At 39.6% G+C, this 19,982-nt stretch overlaps 1 protein-coding gene across 2 annotated transcripts in view; it reads right to left on the bottom strand.

Annotated features, from left to right (window-relative positions):
- LOC143806863 (mucin-2-like) overlaps positions 1-19,982 on the bottom strand; it is a 101,024-nt gene that overhangs the window by 14,381 nt on the left and 66,661 nt on the right. Inside the window, exons 40-50 of one of the 2 annotated variants that reach the window (XM_077287845.1) lie at positions 18,148-18,213; positions 14,905-16,827; positions 14,356-14,832; positions 9,948-10,366; positions 8,377-8,551; positions 8,024-8,271; positions 7,515-7,698; positions 4,824-5,028; positions 4,562-4,737; positions 4,401-4,470; positions 957-1,069 (exon numbers count right to left, since the gene is read on the bottom strand). In XM_077287845.1, the coding sequence (XP_077143960.1) occupies positions 957-1,069; positions 4,401-4,470; positions 4,562-4,737; positions 4,824-5,028; positions 7,515-7,698; positions 8,024-8,271; positions 8,377-8,551; positions 9,948-10,366; positions 14,356-14,832; positions 14,905-16,827; positions 18,148-18,213 (4,056 nt within the window). Of the gene's footprint in view, positions 1-956; positions 1,070-4,400; positions 4,471-4,561; positions 4,738-4,823; positions 5,029-7,514; positions 7,699-8,023; positions 8,272-8,376; positions 8,552-9,947; positions 10,367-14,355; positions 16,828-18,147; positions 18,214-19,982 lie in introns of both variants that reach the window. The other variant, XM_077287844.1, reaches the window with a different exon arrangement.

Genomic DNA, 19,982 nt, shown 5'->3' with positions numbered 1-19,982 from the left:
TTAAAGCCACAATGCTTCTCTGGGAAATATGCAAATTATGCAAATTGTCTCTTCAGAGAGGAAGAGAACTAGAACTCTAGTGCCACCTATCGGAAGTAGCAATCCTAAAAGTCAATGTCAACCCTTTAACGAGCCTTGTCACATGACTTAGGATAATAGGTGGCACTAGAGTTCTAGTTCTCTTCCTCTCTGAAGAGACAATTTGCATATTTCCGAGAGGAGCATTGCGGCTTTCAGTCTCCTCATCTTAGCATGTCATTCTCCGCAAGGAGAAATGATACTTCTTGGATATCGGTTGGATGCCTCTCACACAGCCAAACCAGATCTGTGCTTTGCACTGACTAGGGGCAGTACCCCGAAACACAGTGTCTACAAATTGACATTCTGGTATGGCTATTATCCTTAGTCATGTGACAAGGCTCATTAAAGGGTTGACATTGACTTTTAGGATTGCTACTGCCAATAGATGGCACTAGAGGTCTAGTTCTCCTCCTCTCTGAAGAGACAATTTGCATAATTTGCATATTTCCCAGAGAAGCATTGTGGTTTTAAGTCTCCTCATCTCGGCATGCCTAGCATGTAGATCTCCACAAAGAGACATTATACTTCTTGGATATAGTTTTATAATATAGACATACAGGGGTGTCCTTCTTTACCTTTTCTCGTGGCTTGGCTTATTCTGAGACACGAGGGAATCAGCTTTTTAAAAAACGTGATTTTGAGACACTCTTTTGGGATATGATTATGCTATGTGTGTCTATACTGTATGTTGCCTCCCAGGGGTTGCGATAGGACTTGCAGCCTCTTGAGAGTTTCCCTGACATGTTGCAAGAACATATTGAATTTGTATTGTGAGAAATTGGCGTCCTTAAAGAATTTATGGAAAGGTAATGCTGGACACATCTGTCTGATGGATGTTCCAACTGAAAGTCAACTAACATCCTATTTATTCTTACCACAATTCTGCACGCAGACGTCCACAGCTTCGCTAAAGGGCATTGTATCCTTTGGACAGAAGCAGCCTTCAACCAAACGGTTGTTATTTTTATTCAAATCCTCTTCTTCTGGACTAAAAGAAAACATGTTAACGTGTTTGTATAGATGTGTGACATGAACTCTTGGTGGTACCATAAAATATGAAGTGAATGTCCGCCTTATTCTTTTTAGGTTCTACATTCCATCTGTGACTATCTCAGGTGTATACACATATAGTGACCATCTCAGTTGTATACACTTATAGTGACCATCTCAGGTGTATACACATATAGTGGCCATCTCAGGTGTATACACTTATAGTGACCATCTCAGGTGTATACACATATAGTGACCATCTCAGGTGTAGACACATATAGTGACCATCTCACGTGTATACACATATAGTGACCTTCTCACGTGTTTACACATATAGTGACCATCTCAGGTGTATACACATATAGTGACCATCTCAGCTGTATACACATATAGTGACCATCTCAGGTGTAGACACATATAGTGACCATCTCACGTGTATACACATATAGTGACCTTCTCACGTGTTTACACATATAGTGACCATCTCAGGTGTATACACATATAGTGACCATCTCAGCTGTATACACATATAGTGACCATCTCAGGTTTATACACATATAGTGACCATCTCAGTTGTATACACATATAGTGAACCCGAAACAGCTGTCTGTGGATGAATACCATGTTTTGGCATAGGTTGTTTTCCTTTATTGGATGCTGCCCTTCCCGTGGTTGTTCTTTCCCGGTGAAAGACCTGGCTATTCATTGCTTGCGTTGAGAAACACGTGATGGTGTCTCCGCGGCTTTTCTACATGCATTTGCATATTTCCCTTTAGGGATGGGGGCAGTGTTCTGGATCACTGCGTTGAGAAACACGTGATGGTGTCTCCGCGGTGTTGGATGTTTTGATCTCCTCGAGGTCATTCACCCTTATGTTTATAGTCTTTTCACCAGGCACTGCTCCTCATAGCCAGTTTCCTACTCCACACTGATGAGGGGCAAATACCCCGAAACAGCTGTCTGTGGATGGATACCATGTTTTGGCATAGGTGGTTTTCCTTTATTGGATGCTGCCCTTCCCGTGGTTGTTCCTTCCCGGGGAAAGGCCTGGCTATTCATTGCTTGCGTTGAGAAACATGTGATGGTGTCTCCGCGGCTTTTCTGCATGAATTTGCATATTTCCCTTTAGGGATGGGGGCAGTGTTCTGGATCACTGCGTTGAGAAACATGTGATGGTGTCTCCGCAGTGTTGGATGTTTTGATCTCCTCGAGGTCATTCATCCTTATGTTTATACACATATAGTGACCATCTCAAGTGTATACACATATAGTGACCATCGCAGGTGTATACACATAAAGTGACCATCTCAGGTGTATACAAATATAGTGACCATCTCAGGTGTGCACACATATAATGACCATCTCACGTATATACACATATAGTGACCATCTCAGGTGTATACACATATAGTGACCATCTCAGGTGTATACACATATAGTGACCATCAAGGTGTATACACATAAAGTGACCATCTCAGGTGTGCACACATATAGTGACCATCTCAGGTGTATACACATATAGTGACCATCGCAGGTGTATACACATAAAGTGACCATCTCAGGTGTATACACATATAGTGACCATCTCACGTGTATACACATATAATGACCATCTCAGGTGTATGCACATAAAGTGACCATCTCAGGTATATACACATAAAGTGGCCATCTCGCGTGTATTCTCATACAGTGGGGGGAATAATTATTTGATCCCTTGCTGATTTTGTAAGTTTGCCCACTGACAAAGACATGAACAGCCTATAATGTTAAGGGTAGGTTAATTTTAACATTGAGAAATAGAATATCAAAAATAAAATACAGAAAATCACATTGTATAAATTATATAAATTTATTTGTATTTTGCAGTAAGAAATAAGTATTTGATCCTCTACCAACCATTAAGAATTCTGGCTCCTACAGACCAGTTAGACGCTCCTAATCAACTTGTTACCTGCATTAAAGACAGCTGTCTTACATAGTCACCTTTATAAAAGACTCCTGTCCAGAGACTCAATTATTCAGTCAGACTCTAACCTCTACAACATGGGCAAGACCAAAGAGCTTTATAAGGATGTCAGTGACAAGACCATAGACCTGCACAAAGCTGGAATGGGCTACAAAACTGTAAGTAAGATGCAGGGTGAGAAAGAGACAACTGTTGGTGCAATAGTAAGAAAATGGATGAAATGGAAAATGACTGTCAATCGACATGATTCTGGGGCACCATGCAAAATCTCACCTCATGGGGTATCCTTGATCATGAGGAATTTGAGAGATCAGCCTAAATCTACACGGGGGAAACTTGTTAATGATCTCAAGGCAGCTGGGACCACAGTCACCAAGAAAACCATTGATAACACATTACGCTGTAAAGGTTTAAAATCCTGCAGTGCCCACAAGGTCCCCCTGCTCAAGAAGGCACATGTGCAGGCCCGTCTGAAACTTGCCAATGAACACCTGGATGATTCTATGAGTGATTGGGAGAAGGCGCTATGGTCAGATGAGACAAAAATTGAGGTCTTTGGCATGAATTCAACTCGCCGTGTTTGGAGGAAGAGAAATGCTGCCTATGACCCAAAGGACACCATCCCCACTGCCAAGCATGGAGGTGGAAACATTATGTTTTGGGGGTGTTTCTCTGCTAACGGCACAGGACTACTTCACCGCATCAATAGGAGAATGTATGGAGCCATGTACCATGAAATCCTGAGTGACAACCTCCTTCCCTCCGCCAGGACAAAAAAGGGTCGGGCTGGGTCTTGCAGCAAGACAATGACCCAAAACATACAGCCAAGGCAACGAAGGAGTGGCTCAAAAAGAAGCACATTAAGATCATGGAGTGGCATAGCCAGTCTCCAGGTCTTAATCTCATATAAAACTTATGTAGGGAGTTGAAGCTCCAAGTTACCAAGCGAAAACCTCAAAATCTTAAAGATTTAGAGATGATCTGCAAAGAGGAGTGGACCAAAATTCCTCCTGACATGGGCGCAAACCTCATCATTAGCTGCAAAAAACATCTGACTGCTGTGCTTGCCAACAAGGGTTTTGCCACCAAGTATTGTCTTGTTCGCCAGAGGAATCAAACACTTATTTCTCACTGCAAAATGCAAATAAATTTAAATAATTTATACAATGTGATTTTGGGGATTTTATATTCTATCTCTCGATGTTAAAATTAACGTACCCTTAATTATAGACTGTGCATGGCTTTGTGAGTGGGCAAAGTTACAAAATCAGCAAGGGATCAAATACTTATTTCCCCCACTGTATAGTGACCATCTCATGTGTATACACATATAGGAAATTAATGTATGTTTTTTAACACTTACGTGGTTGCACATGTTTTAGGTAAAGCTTGGCCACAGGCATTGTAAACTTTGTGAGAGGGGCAGGATATAGCTGGAATAAAGAAAAACCATCCATTAATATTAGTTTGTCACTTATCTGCTTATCTTTTTGGAAAAGCCATTGTTACAAAGCTAAAACTTACTACATTCTGAAGTTTTAGATCTCCAGTCAATACAAACACCTTGATCCCCGCAGAGAAAAGCATATTGCTGCAAGCTGGTGCATTCCATGTTGGAGTTTGGAACATGGCAGCTATCATAATTACATGCCTTGTAGAAGTCGTTAGGTGACATAGTCTTGTGGCATTCCTTAAAGGGTCTGTTAATTGGAAATGCAAAAAAAATATTCAGGGCCAGTTGATGCAACTGATATCATGTCTCAATAAAGTCTTATAAAATTCTTACTCTTGCAAAAGAAGTTCACATAAAGGTGATGGTTTGCATTCTGTTGAAGGCACTGTGACTTTAGGGGCAGCAGTTGGCTTTAAGTGATCGCATTCAGGTTTCCTTGGATCTGACACAACCCAGGAATCAGCCATGATTTCACAGTTTGAGATAACGGTACCATCAGGCAGCCGGCAGTCATCACTTGTGTTGTTGGTGCAAGTGCCTATAAAGGATGGATTTATGTGAGTACAATTTATGTTATAATAACTGTAATATAAACTAGTCCTTTAGATTTACTACACGAGACAAGATACAGTGGCATAATGTAGAAAGAGAGACCCTGATTCCAGCGATGTGTCACTAACTGGGCTGCTTGCTGTAGTTTTGATAAAAACATTTTTTCTGCTGCAGGTTTACCGGTTCTCGAAATGCTGAGCTCTGTATAACCCCGCCCACACCACTGATTGGCAGCTTTCTGTGTACACTGTGCAAAGGCAGAAATCTGCCAATCAGTGGTGGGGGCGGAGTTATACAGAGCTCATAAATATGGAGGACTACCTGGCTGTGGGTTTGCTAGTTTTCTAGCGATAATCTCCTCTTGATAAAGTGTTTTAATCAAAATTACAGCAGCAGCCCAGTAAGTAACACATTGCTGGAATCGGGGTCTCTGTCTTTACATTATGCTGTTCTCAGATTAGTTGGCAAAATCTTGGTGACAGATTTCCTTTAACCCCTTCATGACCCTAGCTTTTTTCAGTTTTGCGTTTTCGCTTTTCGCTCCCCTCCTTCTCAGAGCCATAAAGTTTTTAGTTTTCCGTCAATATGGCCATGTGAGGGCTTATTTTTTGTGGGACAAGTTGTAATTTTGAACAGCATCATTGGTTTTAGTATGTCATGTACTAGAAAACGGGAAAAAAATTTCAAGTGCGGTGAAATTGCAAAAAAGTGCAATCCCACACTGGTTTTTTGTTTGGCTTTTTTGCTAGGTTCACTAAATGCTATAACTAACCTGCCATTATGATTCTCTAGGTCATTACGAGTTTACGGACACCAAACATGACTAGGTTATTTTTTATCTAAGTGGTGAAAAAAATTCCAAACTTTGCAAAAAAAAAATAAACAATTGCGCAATTTTCCGATACCCGTAGCGTCTACATTTTTCGTGATCTGGGGTCGGTTGAGTGCTTATTTTTTGCGTGACTAGCTGACGTTTTTAATTATACCATTTCGGTGCAGATACATTCTTTTGATCGCCCGTTATTGCATTTTAATGCAATGCCGCGGCGATCAAAAAACTGTAATTCTGGCGTTTCAATTTTTTTTCTCGCTATGCTGTTTAGCGATCAGGTTAATCCTTTTTTTATTGATAGATTGGGCGATTCTGAACGTGGCAATACCAAATATGTGTAGGTTTGATTTTATTTTTATTGTTTTATTTTGAATGGGGTGAAAAGGGGGTGATTTCAACTTTTATACTTTTTTTATTTTTTTCATATTTTTTAAAACTTTTTATTACTTTTGCCATGCTTCAATAGCCTCCATGGGAGGCTAGAAGCTGGCATAGCCTGATCGGCTCTGCTACAGAGGAACGATGCTCAGATCGCTCCTATGTAGTAGAATTGCTACATTGCTATGAGCGCCGACCACAGGGTGGCGCTCACAGCCATCCAGCATCAACAGCCATAGAGGTCTTCAATAGATCCGTGAATTTCTGGCCCGATGGCCGGAAGCGCTAGTTAAATGCCACTGACAGCGTTTGACAGTGGCATTTAACTAGTTGATAGCGGCAGGTGGATCGCGATTCCACCTGCCGCTATTGTGGGCACATATCAGCTGACACATCCCGGCTTTGATGTGGGCTCACCGCCGGAGCCCGCATCAAAGCGGGGGTTCTGACCTCGGACGTACTATCCCATCTGAGGTCAGAAAGGGGTTAAAGGAGAAACTAATAAGAATTTTGGATTTTTCAGTGTGACTTATTTTCTTGATTAACTAAACCTTTTCATGTGATATATGCAATGCATTGTGGAGAAGCCCACAATTTTAACATTGATGACGTATCCTTAGGCTAGGTTATCAATGTCTGATCGGCCGAGGTTCTCCACCTGACACTCCCGCCGATCAGTTGTTATCAGTGTTGGGCTACTCACTTTCCGCTTGCTCCATCTACTTGTAGTGGCCAACACAGGGTACTATACATCCGCCTCCTATTGATTTGAATAGTGCAGTACCAAGCCACAATGACAGCGATAACAGCTGATCGGTGGTGATGTTAGGTATCGGACCCCGGCCGATCAGACATTGATGACCTATCCTAAAGATAGGCCATCAATGTAAAAGTAGTGGAGAACCTCTTTAATGCGAACCTGTTTTCAGATTTCTAGTTCAGATTTCAACATAAATGGTGGAAATTTGTGGAACTACAGAAAACGTCACATAATCATTTTATAGAGTTGATGTGAAAGTACGTCACTAATGAAAAGTTTCAGATTACATGCATAAAATAATTTGTGCATAATCTGGTGCACTACAACATACAGAAATTAACAGATCGTGCATCGGTGAACAGCAATTTTATGATAACTACTGTAGGTTGGAAGTAGAGGCAAGAGTTGACTCTATGTATGTACAATGAGTGTTGCCGGAATTTAATTAAGTAAATTGATACAAGAGCTTAAGAACTATCATATCTGAAAAGAGGAAACTTACCACACTGTCCTTGCGTGTTGTGTCCAAAAAGTCTGAAGGGCAATTTAACCGAGAAAGATAAACCATTGTATGTGATATTAGCCTCTAACTCTGGTATTTCCACAACATAATTGATGCCGGATGTATACACTTTCACCCCATATTTTTTATAGGGCATTCCTACAATTTCATCATTTACAAGAACCTAAAAAAATTTAAAAAGTTAACAGGATAAAGTAGAAAAGTTTAGAAAGCAAGTGCTTTTTAGAGGATCTACTGGATAAAATCATTCAATAGGTGTTGACCTCATCCTAAAGATATCTAGATATTCAAATGACCGTTTCCTTAATCCATCCATGCAAAGTGTTAACCATGTATGGCAATGAGGCCATCCTAACTGCTAGCAAAGTTACATTTGGTCAATTATTACTAAACTTTCATACATGCCTTTTATCTTCTAGTTTATGGAACTATTCCACTATAAAATGACTACTTCATAATCTGACATATACTCCATTGGTCCTTCCTACCTCTAAACTTATTGGCGTCAAGCTCTTTGCTTTGATGCGTATCAGCTGAGTTTCATGGCTGACAATGATGTCACGAGGGCAGGAGACTCTGTCTCGTGCTCCGCAATCATAGTTATCGATGTATACTCCAAAGTTGTCAATCCGCTTTTCAATTTCCTCCACTAGAGTATAGGTGCAGTTTCCTTGATAACTATAATAGGTGCCATCAAATGTGACATAATGGGGATCTCCCCAGCCATTACAAACACCTAATTGGAAAAAATGATGATAAGTTATGAAATATTAGATTACATATTATATTATATGGTTTGAAAAATCAAAATTATGTCATGATCCAGAAGAGAGACACTCACAATCACATTCCCAGTGCCAGCAGCAAAGGTCATCATCTGGTACAGCTTTTGGTTGAAGTCCATTAGCACATGTGGGTTTAGGTGGTGGTTCACACTTGAGTTCAATGATCTCTACTGTGTTGTTTTCCAGACACCTAGCCATGGTACAGTTACATAAAACCCAGGTTTCGTTATGCTGGAAAAACAAAAAGATATACGTATAGTACACCAGGAAGTAATAGGTGTAAATCAAATATATTATCTAGACCTGTAATACTAACAAGAAGACATCCTTCAAGTCAAGATGAAAGAAAATGTCAACACCATAACAGATGAGACATAAAACTCTCTGCCACATGATGTTGTGATGGTTGATTCATTGAAAAAGTTCAAGAAAATCCTTCATGTTTTTCTTGAAAAGTATAATATTACAGGTTATGGGTTCCAGATTTATGCAGATGGGACACTGATCCAAAGATTTATTCTCATTGATATTTTGGAGTTGGGAAGAAATATTTTGCCTAATGTGGAGGAAATTGTCTCTCATTGAGTTGACTGCTTTCCTCTGAATCAACACATTGGGATTAGAGGTTGAATTTGATAGACTTGTGTTTTTTTCGTCCTTAGTAAGTAGCGCAAATAGGGTTTTATCCAACAAACAACTATAAAAATGTAGGCAATTGTGCTAACTTGATCCATAATTTAATGCGTTTTTGGAACAGTGTTCAGCTGCTGCGGATCCACTGGTTGTCAAACCGATGAAATGAAGATATGGAGATTTTGTGGATACCTTCCACGCTGCTGATTATTGAAGACATCAGTTATCAGGAATTTATTAAACACGTGTTTTTTATTAAATGCATTTTAAAGTGACAGGTGCTTCTTCAATATGTGGTTGTTTTTTGAGGAAGAAGTGCCTGTCAGTTCGAAACGCGTGTTTAATAAATTCCTGAAAACCAACGTCTTCAATAATCGGCAGTGTGGAAGTTATCCACAAAATCTCAATATCTTCATTTTTGTCATCCTTGTCATCTATGAAGTTATAGATGTGAGCAAATGTATGTGCCCTGTTACTAGAGTATATCTAAGCATAGACTTCTGACAAGTTATGAGCAGCTCGGAAAATAGGTAACATAGGAAGTTGAGCAAAAAGAGAGGAGCAGCTCAACAATTTGTAGAAATACCCCAAACTGTTAGATCTATCCAAACTTTTAAGACATAGGAACAATGAAGGGGCAGAGGTGCTTGTGGTTACAATGCTGGACCCATCTCCTTTCGCCTCCTTTTTGATTTTTTCGTTGAGTCACCTCTATACAATGACAACCCAATTGCCAGTTAAGTTTTAAAGATTCACAGTGCCTCATGGATGGGGAATTAGGTAAATTTATCACAATATTTTTATTTTATTTTTTTTGTATTTCATTTCTTGCATTATGGTTAGGGCTAATTGTATTCTGGGAAACCATAAAAATCCAAGTGGGTATATGACATTGCTCTGCAGTCTTACTAGAAAAATTAGACTGTAAAGGCCCATCAGCTTCACTCATGAAGATAAATAGGAAAAAAAACATATACATATGAATTTCACTCACCTCACGATATGGTTCAAATGGGCAACCAGGTTTTTTGCTTGTGGAAACAACCATGGATGTAGTTGTGGACTTTTTTGTAGTGGTTGTGGTTGGTGTAGTGGTAGTCTCTTTTGGTGTGCTGATGGTAGATGTTGTGCTTACTGGTATTGTTGTTATCTCTGGTGTGGGAGTGCTTTCTGTTGTTGTTGTGGTGGTGGTGGAAATTGTTGTTGGTGTGCTTCCTGGTGTGGAGATTTCTGAAGTGTGTGTTGTAGGTCGAGTGGTGGTTGATTGAGTAGTTATTTCTGGAGTAGATGTCGAAGAAATCTGGGTGGTGGATGAGTAGCAATTCCAGTGATTAACATGTATGGTGCATTCCATGGTGCAAATAACTTCATAGCACCAAGTCTCATTTGCAACACCAGAAGCTACCGTTTCACCTGTAGTAGAAAAATAGAACAAGAATTTTTAGAGCCAATAGGTAACTTCTAGGTGTGTTACAAGTGAAAAAATATTCATTTTGCAGATGACTGTTAATGGGTTTCCTGCTATAAACAGTTAGTTGACCACTATTACATTTCTTAAAGCAGCTATCACTTTTTGTAGTGGATGAAGTGGCAAATTCAACTAATTACGCTGCTATATGGGATATACTATGTAATGTATTTTAGTTGACAGTACAATTGAAAGAGATCATTTAGTTTGATATTTAGAAGTGTAACCTGTCATTAGGACCATCAATGAACTGGAATCAATGTGCCACAAGTTCATTAAAAGGGTATCTGTACTTTTAAGCAACGTTTCAGAAAAAGCTCATGTGTATATGTGTGTACAGTACATGAGGGATAAAACTATATTTGGCCTTTATATGACATATCCTGCAGAGTTGTAATAGAGCTCTGCTTGATGTTTATTTCTCTCTTCTGCCTGTTTCCTCTCCCTGCTCCTCATTTCTCCTCCTCCATAGAGGATAATGGACCATGTTACATGACACCTGCAGTCCGTCTGGTCTGATCAAGGCAGACTTGAGGAGGGGTTTCAGAGTGGTGAGTTCAGTAGCCAAGAGGGAAGGGATAAGTGGGGAATGAAACTGATTTTTATGATAAGATATATTACAAGTCTCTTCTATTTACCTGAGTTATTGAATCATGCGAAGTTGGTTGAAACTACAATTCTTTTGTACTTGATTGTCCACCTTTTAATGGAGCTTTAACCATTATGGGCTGATTAATTCTATAACATATGTTTATAGCGGTTGGAATTCTGCTTTTTCTCTCAGACAGTCTTAAATTTTATGCCGGTGAGCAGCCTCCACTAGGGGGAGTTTATTACTGCTGTGCCAGTATACAATAAACCTCTATGCAATAAGCGCCTATGTTTCACCTAGTGTTGTCTTAAGAAATCAATCATTTTATTACTTAAAGCAGATTTGTCACTATAATATCCTGCTTTATTCTACTAGAATTAGAAACAGTTGTGTTCCATTTCTCCAAAAATCCTACTGGAAGATTAGAGCTTATTCACACTTCTGTATTCTGGCTATTCAGTGGGTACGGAAAGTATTCAGACCCCTTTATATTTTTCACTCTTTGTTTCATTCCAGCCATTTGGCAAATTCAAAAAAGTTTATTTTTTCTCATTAATGTACACTCTGCACAACATCTTGACTGAAAAAAAACAAATGTAGAAAATGCTTGCAAATTTAAGAAAAAAGAAAAACTGAAATACACATGGTCATAAGTATTCAGACCCTTTGCTCGGTATTGAGTAGAAGCACTTTTTGAGCTAGTACAGTCATGAGTCTTCTTGGGAATGATGCTACAAGTTTTTCAAACCTGGATTTGGGGATCCTCTGTCATTCTTCCTTGCAGATCCTTTCCAGTTCCGTCAGGTTGGATGGTGAACGTTGGTGGACAGCCATTTTCAGGTCTCTCCAGAGATGCTCAATTGGGTTTAGGTCAGGGCTCTGGCTGGGCCAGTGAAGAATGGTCACAGAGTTGTTCTGAAGCCACTCCTTTGTTATTTTAGCTATGTGCTTAGGGTCATTGTCTTGTTGAAAGGTGAACCTTCGGCCAAGTCTGAGGTCCAGAGCACTCTGGAAGAGGTTTTCATCCAGGATATCTCTGTACTTGGCCGCATTCATGTTTCCTTCAATGAGAACCAGTCATCCTGTCCCTGCAGCTGAAAAACACCCCATAGCATGATGCTGCCACCACCATGTTTCACTATTGGGATTGTATTGGGCAGGTGATGAGCAGTGCCTGGTATTCTCCACACATACCACTTAGAATTATCACCAAAAAGGTCTAACTTCATCTCATCAGACCAGAGAATCTTATTTCTCATAGTCTGGGAGTCCTCCATGTGCTTATTAGCAAAATCTATGCAGGCTTTCATATGTCTTGCACTGAGTAGAGGCTTCCATTGGGCCACTCTGCCATAATGGCCTGACTGGTGGAGGGCTGCAGTGATAGTTGACTTTGTAGAACTTTATCCCATCTCCCTACTGCATCTCTGGATCTCAGCCACAGTAATCTTGGGGTTATTCTTTACCTCTCTCACCAAGGCTTCTCTCCCACAATTTCTCAGTTTGGCTGGACGGCCAGGTCTAGGAAGACTTCTGGTGGTCCCAAACTTCTTCTATTTAAGGATTATGGAGGCCACTGTGCTCTTAGGAACCCTGAGTACTGCAGAAATTCAGTTGTAACCTTGTACAGATCTGTGCATTGCCATAATTCTACCTCTTGGCTCCTTAGCCAGTTCCTTTGACCTCATCATGATTCTCATTTGGTCTGACATGCACTGTGACCTGTGAGGTCTTATATAGACAGGTGTGTGCCTTTCCAAATCAAGTCCTATCAGTTTAAATAAACACTGCTAGACTCCAATTAAGGAGTAGAACAATCTCAAGGAGGATCACAAGGAAATGGACAGCATGTGACTTAAATATGAGTGTCTGAGCAAAGGGTCTGAATACTTACAGTATGACCATGTGATATTTCAGTTTTTCTTTATTATTAAATTTGCAAAAATTTCTACATTTCTGTTTTTTTCAGTCAAGATGGGATGCAGAGTGTACATTAATGAGAAAAAAAAATAACTTTTTTGAATTTACCAAATGGCTGCAATGAAGCAAAGAGTGAAAAATTTTAAGGGGTCTGAATACTTTCCGTACCCACTGTAAGTGCAGCCCCCGTCTTTCCCACCAATTCTTGAAAATATCTGACAGGTAGAAAAATAAAGGCAGACCTGTGAGTTCGCTCGATTTTTTCTACAAAGCTAATAGTCAGTATTCTTGAGCCATATATCACAGAAGTCCATTGAGCTTGAATGTATTATTTTCTAACCTTTGATTTTATAATGACAGATCTGCTTTATTTCAATGGTTATGGGATAGAATGAAAATGTTTTTTAACACGGGTAGTCCTCTTTTTCTCAGAAGAGGCAATTTGCATGGCTAATAGTAATCTTTTTTTAGGTTTTAGAAGATCATTTGGACTGCTTACAGTATGATCATCAGAATTAACCATTCAGTTATTTATTTTAATCGGAACTAATATATACCTATATCTCCTTTACTTATTGATGTACGATTACTTTTATACTCTTTCTGTTGTAAAAAAAAATTAAACTTTGAATTTGAAAAAGAAAAAAATATATTTAAAGTACAAAAAAATGCCATAAAGAAAAGAAAAACATCAAAATACCAGAAATGCCATTTTTTTATAGCCATATGTTCCTCGAAAAAGGCAATGAAAAGTAATTAATTTTTTCACCAGACTTGGAGGGTTTTTTCCCCAGTTTTTCCGTACGTTACATGAAAGTGTAAATTGCATCACAATAGTACAGCTTTGTCCTGCAAAAAATGAACCCTAAGATGGCTACATCAAAGGATAAAGAAAAAGTTATGATTATGACTCATGGAAAAAGGATAAGGGAAAACAAAAGCAAAAAAAATGAAAGGGGTTAAAGTCGTGTTTAGTGAATATACTGTAGAAAGTTTGAGCAAATTTTCAAATGCATTGCAGAAGTGATAACTGTGAAGGCCTGACTGCTTCCCCCACTCTACCCCATCGCCAGAATGGGAAGTCTCATGCTCAATAGATGAGTGGAGGGGCTATTGAGCATGCATGCAACCACTCCATTCACTGTCTATGGCACCAGAGGGGCTAGTCAAAAACTGCATTCAGTTAGCTATCTTCTGCAGTGCCAGAGATATTAAATGGAACAGTGCCATTCATGCTTGACCACTGTTCCACTTCTATTTTGTTGATAAGGGGAGCCCTGCTGTCGGACCTCCTATACATCACCTATTTTATGTTTACAAGTCTTAATTATAAATACATTTTAAATAAAAAATGTGTGAACACAGTTATTAGTATTAAATTGGCTTTAAATGTAGAATTTTACAGATCTGGGAACGACCTACCTGGTGGATATGGTTTCCCGTTGTACAAACAGACACATACAGTGGAAGACTTGATGGTTGTTTCAGTGGAGGTGATGATTACTGGAGTTGTTGTAACAGAACTAGTAGTTGTAGTAGGGGTGGTAGTAGTGATGATTTCTGGTGTTGTAGTAGGGATGGTAGTAGTGCTGATTTCAGGTGTAGTAGTAGTTGTGGTTGTAGTAGTGGTAGTAGTACTGATTTCAAGTGTAGCAGTAGGGGTGGTTGTAGGTATAGTAGTAGTACTAATTTCAGGTGTAACAGTAGGGGTGGTAGTACTCATTTCAGGTGTGGTTGTAGAGGTAGTAGTGCTGATCTCAGGTGTACTAGTTATGGTTGTAGTGGTAGTAGTACTGATTTCAGGTGTAGTAGTATGGATGGTTGTAGTGCTGGTAGTAGTACTGATTTCAGGTGTAGTAGTAGGTGTGGTTGTAGTACTTATCTCTGGTGTATTAGTGGGTCTGGTTGTGGAGGTGGTAGTACTTATTTCAGGTGTCGTAGTGGGTGTGGTTGTAGTAGTACTGATTTCAGGTGTGGTTGTAGAACTAGTAGTACTGATTTCAGGTGTAGTTGTTGTTCTGATTTCAGGTGGTGTAGTAGTAGGGTACGTTACAGTGGTGGGTGTGGTTGTAGTGGTGGTAGTTGTGCTGATTTCAGGTGTAGTTGTAGAGGTAGTAGTACTGATTTCAGGTGTAGTAGTATGGATGGTTGTAGTGCTGGTGGTAGTGCCTGTTTCCAATGTAGTAGTAGGTGTGGTTGTAGTACTTATCTCTGGTGTATTAGTGGGTATGGTTGTGGAGATGGTAGTACTTATTTCAGGTGTTGTAGTGGGTGTGGTTGTAGTAGTGGTTGTAGCACTGATTTCAGGTGTGGTTGTAGAACTAGTAGTACTGATTTCAGGTGTAGTTGTTGTGCTGATTTCAGGTGGTGTAGTAGTAGGGTAGGTTACAGTGGTGGTTCTGGTTGTAGTGGTGGTAGTTGTGCTGATTTCAGTTGTAGTAGGGGTGGTTGTAGAGGTAGTAGTACTGATTTCAGGTGTAGTTGTAGAGGTAGTACTGATTTCAGATGTGGTAATAGGGGTGGTTGTAGTGATTTCAGGTGTAGTTGTAGGGGTGGTTATAGAGGTAGTAGTACTGATTTCAGGTGTGATAGTAGGTGTACTTGTGGAGGTAGTGGTACTGACTTCAGGGGTGATAGTAGGGGTGTTTGTAGTGGTGGTAGTTGTGCTGATTTCAGGTGTAGTAGTAGGGGTGATTGTAGAGGTAGTAGTACTGGTTTCAGGTGTGATAGTAGGTGTATTTGTAGAGGTAGTAGTACTGATTTCAGGTGTAGTAGTAGGGGTGGTTGTAGTGTTGGTAGTTGTGCTGATTTCAGGTGTAGTAGTAGGGGTGGTTGTAGAGGTAGTAGTTCTGATTTCAGGTGTGATAGTAGGTGTAGTTGTACTGATTTCAGGTGTGGTAGTAGGAGTGGCTGTAGTGGTGGTAGTTGTGCTGCTTTCAGGTGTAGTAGTATGGGTGGTGGTTGTAGAGGTAGTCGTACTGAATTCAGGTGTGATAGTAGGGGTGGTTGTAGAGGTAGTAGTACCGATTTCAGGTGTGGTAGTAGGAGTGGTTGTAGAGGTAGTCGTACTGATTTCAGGTGTGATACTAGGGGTGGTTGTAGAGGTAGTCGAACTGATTTCAGGTGTGGTAGTAGGGTTGATTGTAGTGGTAGTAGTACTGATTTCAGGTGTGATAGTAGGTGTGCTTGTAGAGGCAGTAGTACTGATTTCAGGTGTGATGGTAGGGGTGGGTGTAGTGGTGGTAGTTGTGCTGATTTCAGGTGTAGTAGTAGGGGTGGTTGTAGAGGTAGTAGTACTGATTTCAGGTGTGGTAGTAGGGGTGGTTGTAGCAGTAGTAGTACTAATTTCAGGTGTGATAGTAGGTGTAGTTGTAGAGGTAGTAGTACTGATTTCAGGTGTGGTAGTAGGGGTGGTTGTAGTGGTAGTAGTACTGATTTCAGGTGTCGTAGTAGGTGTGCTTGTAGAGGCAGTAGAACTGATTTCAGGTGTGATATTAGGGGTGGTTGTAGTGGTGGTAGTTGTGCTGATTTCAGGTGTAGTAGTAGGGGTTGTTGTAGAGGTAGTAGTACTGATTTCAGGTGTGATAGTAGGTGTAGTTGTAGAGGTAGTAGTATTGATTTCAGGTGTGGTAGTAGGGGTGGTTGTAGAGGTAGTCGTACTGATTTCAGGTGTGATAGTAGGAGTGGTTGTAGTGGTGGTACTTGTACTGATTTCAGGGGTGGTTGTAGAGGTAGTAGTACTTATTTCAGGGGTGGTTGTAGGAGTTGTTGTAGTGGTGGTAGTTGTGCTGACTTCAGGTGTAACAGTATCTATTATTATAGTGCTTTTGTGTGTAGTGGAAGGTGTCATAGTGGTTGTTATGATGGTAGTTGAAGTGGTGGTCGTATCTATCTCTAGCAAAATAAGAGAAAAAAGTACATTCTTTATTAATACATTATAAAAAATGGTATAAACACATTATTCGTCTGGCAGCGGCAAACATTTTGCAGCTTTGTTGCTGTATATTATATTTTATCTATTTATTCAAACAATGTAGTTTTGTGGCAATAAAATCTAAACAGTATATGTGTGAAATTATCATGTCCCATCTGAATATTCATTATTTTCCCCAAAAATAATAGTGGAAAGAATAAATAATTCACATCTCAAAAACCTTAACGTTACTTAAAAAAATTCCTTTGGCTCACCCATAGTATTTCCCTTACACAGAGACATATAAGTAGATGCCAAGGTTCACAAATACACAGTTGCTGAGATTGGACAGTGCACTTAAATATTTGGCTACTCAAAAATGAAATGTCAAGGGGAGTCTGTCACCACCAAAATGCATTTTCAGCAAGTTATGCCATGATACAGGGACTTAGTCCTTATATAAATCATACTAGCACTGTATATGTCACTAGTAAAGAGGCTAAGAAAAGGACTTTTAATTTGTTTGCAAATGAGGAATCGTCGGCGCACCCTTGGTGTGGCCAAGATTTCAGTATGCCATTACGCCCCCTCGTTTTCCAAGAACAAGTGCTGCCTAAATTCACCTGGCGTGTGAGCGCCTGTGCAATGACACTACCTGTGCTGCCGCACCCGCATACAGTGGCCTGGCACATTGTTTTTCCTGGTCCCCCTCTGCTAACACTGCACGCTATGTATAAGTGTAGTAAGAGGTGTCAGCAGAGGGGAACCAGTGAGGAGAACAGTGGCCACAGTGTGTGCGTGCATGCGGGAATAGTGCAAGTGATGGCTGACTTTAGGCAGAACTTGCTATTGGAAATAAAGTCTCTCAATCGAAAGCAGGGGAAGCGCAAATCAAGGGGTTTAAAGGTGCACCCAGTCCACCTTATTTGTAAAGTAGGAGGCTAGTATGATTTGTATCTGTGCGAAGTTCCCTGTATCAAGGCGTATGGGGGTGACAAACTCCCTTTAAATGAGTAGATGTATTAGCAAAATATTCTACTGTATGTAGATAGATAGATAGATAGATAGATAGATAGATAGATAGATAGATAGATAGATAGATAGATAGATAATAGATAGATTCTAGATAGATAATAGATAGATAATTAGATAGATAGATAGATAGATAGATAGATAGATAGATAGATAGATAGATAGACAGACAGACAGTAGAGTAATACTTTGTTGCAGTGGCTACAGAGTATGGTTATGGTGCCATCTATTACAGCTCACTCACATTCTAATCTCATTGTTATATTTACCTACGGGGACGCCAGTTATTGTGGATGAACTTGTAGGTGATGGGCTCTCAAAATGAACAGTAATTGCTGTATGAAATTGAAAGAAATAGTAGAAGTATTGTCATACAAGACCTGTTTTAAAATTTCAAATACAGTATAACTTATAGTGCAACTCTCCATTATGAAATTTTTTCTTTTGATTTTTGGTTACAGAAATTTTTGGCAGCCTTCGATTTGGATGACTTTTTTTAATGCCATTGTCCTTGAGGGTAAAGAAGTTGGTGCAAGTTTCACAAAGCGCCAAAGTGACTACTGTTAGAAAGTATGAAAAATACTTAGCACCAATACCCCTGGAAACAGAAGGGCTGTTAGCCTCAGCACCACCAGACAGCAGGGTTTTCTGTCATTGCTAAATGTTGCTATAAGTATAACAAGTCAACGTTCACACGTTCAGTATTTTACATCAGTAAGCCAAAACCATGAGTGGAACAATCAGAGGAAAAGTATAATAGAAACACGTCACCACTTCTGCATTTATCACCCACTCCTGGTTTTGGCTTACAAATACTGAGGTAAAATACTGACCAAATACCGAGTGTGTGAACATGGATTAGTACAAATTGTGCACTACAGTAAAGTCTTATTTTGACAGGTATATATGTACATATTTATTATGGAGTTATAGCTGCCCTTTCAGGATATGTGCACACGTCCTGTAAACACTGGAGTGTTGGCAGGAAAGCGGCAGTATAAAATATGGAAATTTTTGGTGCTTTTTTTGGTGCTTTTTTATGTATTTTAATGTTTTTTTGCTTTCATTTGAATGGTTAAAAAACAATGCAAACTGTTTTTTTCATCGCTACGAGTTCTCACAGAGCAGATCGAGGGTACTTCATTCTGTGATTAGACATGTAGGCATAGATACTTATGTTCATGTTCCTTGTCCATGAAAGAGCAGTCATTTAGAGGTGTTCTCTCTCTGCAATATTCTTAATATCCTAAGCTTTTTTCCTACTTGAGAGGTGGTCACAAATTTAGTTGTTTTTGTTTTAATGCTTGGTGTTGAAAGCTTACTAACACTGTGCTTACATAGACAGGAGTGGTTGTCTTAGGACTCATTTACAGTGGTCGACCCACTTGGCGGTCACCTAATGCCTAACTCATAGACTGCCATTGTTCTAGGCAGCATAAGTCCCGTTTACATAGGACTATCTTTGATGATTTGTAAGCAAGCCTATAAAACCTTTAACCCAACAAACAAGGGTTTGGCTTGTGGCTTGTTAATCAAGCAGTGTAAACAGACTGCCATTATCGGAAAATGATAAGAGCGCTCATTTGTGACAATCGTGCAGTGTAATTGCATCCCTACAAAATAAACATTTGGAACGCTTATAAACCAATAATTGTGCAGAGCGAATACACCTTTGTTGTACTTGTACTTTGAGTAGAAGTTTTAGTAGAAAGTTTTTAATGTAGCAGTAATCAGATACCAGACAGCAGCAGAGACCTCGTATACTTGTGTCAGACACTGACTTGAGTCCTGCCTTATCTTTGTTGTTACTGGTAAACCCAATGAAGCTCTTTGGGGAAAAAAAAGTTGGGGTCTGGGTTCATAACATTTCGTAATCTTGGGTCTAATAATTTAGAGGTTCTATTTAGGTGGGTCTTCAGTTTAATAATTTAGATGTCTAATAATGGAAAGTGTTTGAGGGCTAAACAATTTGCATTGCATGACTGCAGTACTATATAATAATTTTCTATGTAATAAATTAGTAATAGATTTCTATTTGCTTTGCAAACATAGTTCTTCAGGTAAAAATCTGCCACTAACGTAATGAAATACCACCAATAAACAA

Source organism: Ranitomeya variabilis, chromosome 2 (genome assembly GCF_051348905.1).
Source record: "Ranitomeya variabilis isolate aRanVar5 chromosome 2, aRanVar5.hap1, whole genome shotgun sequence".
Classification (NCBI taxonomy): domain Eukaryota; kingdom Metazoa; phylum Chordata; class Amphibia; order Anura; family Dendrobatidae; genus Ranitomeya; species Ranitomeya variabilis.
Note: the sequence above shows the minus strand (reverse complement) of the source record. Positions and strands in the feature narration are given on the sequence as shown.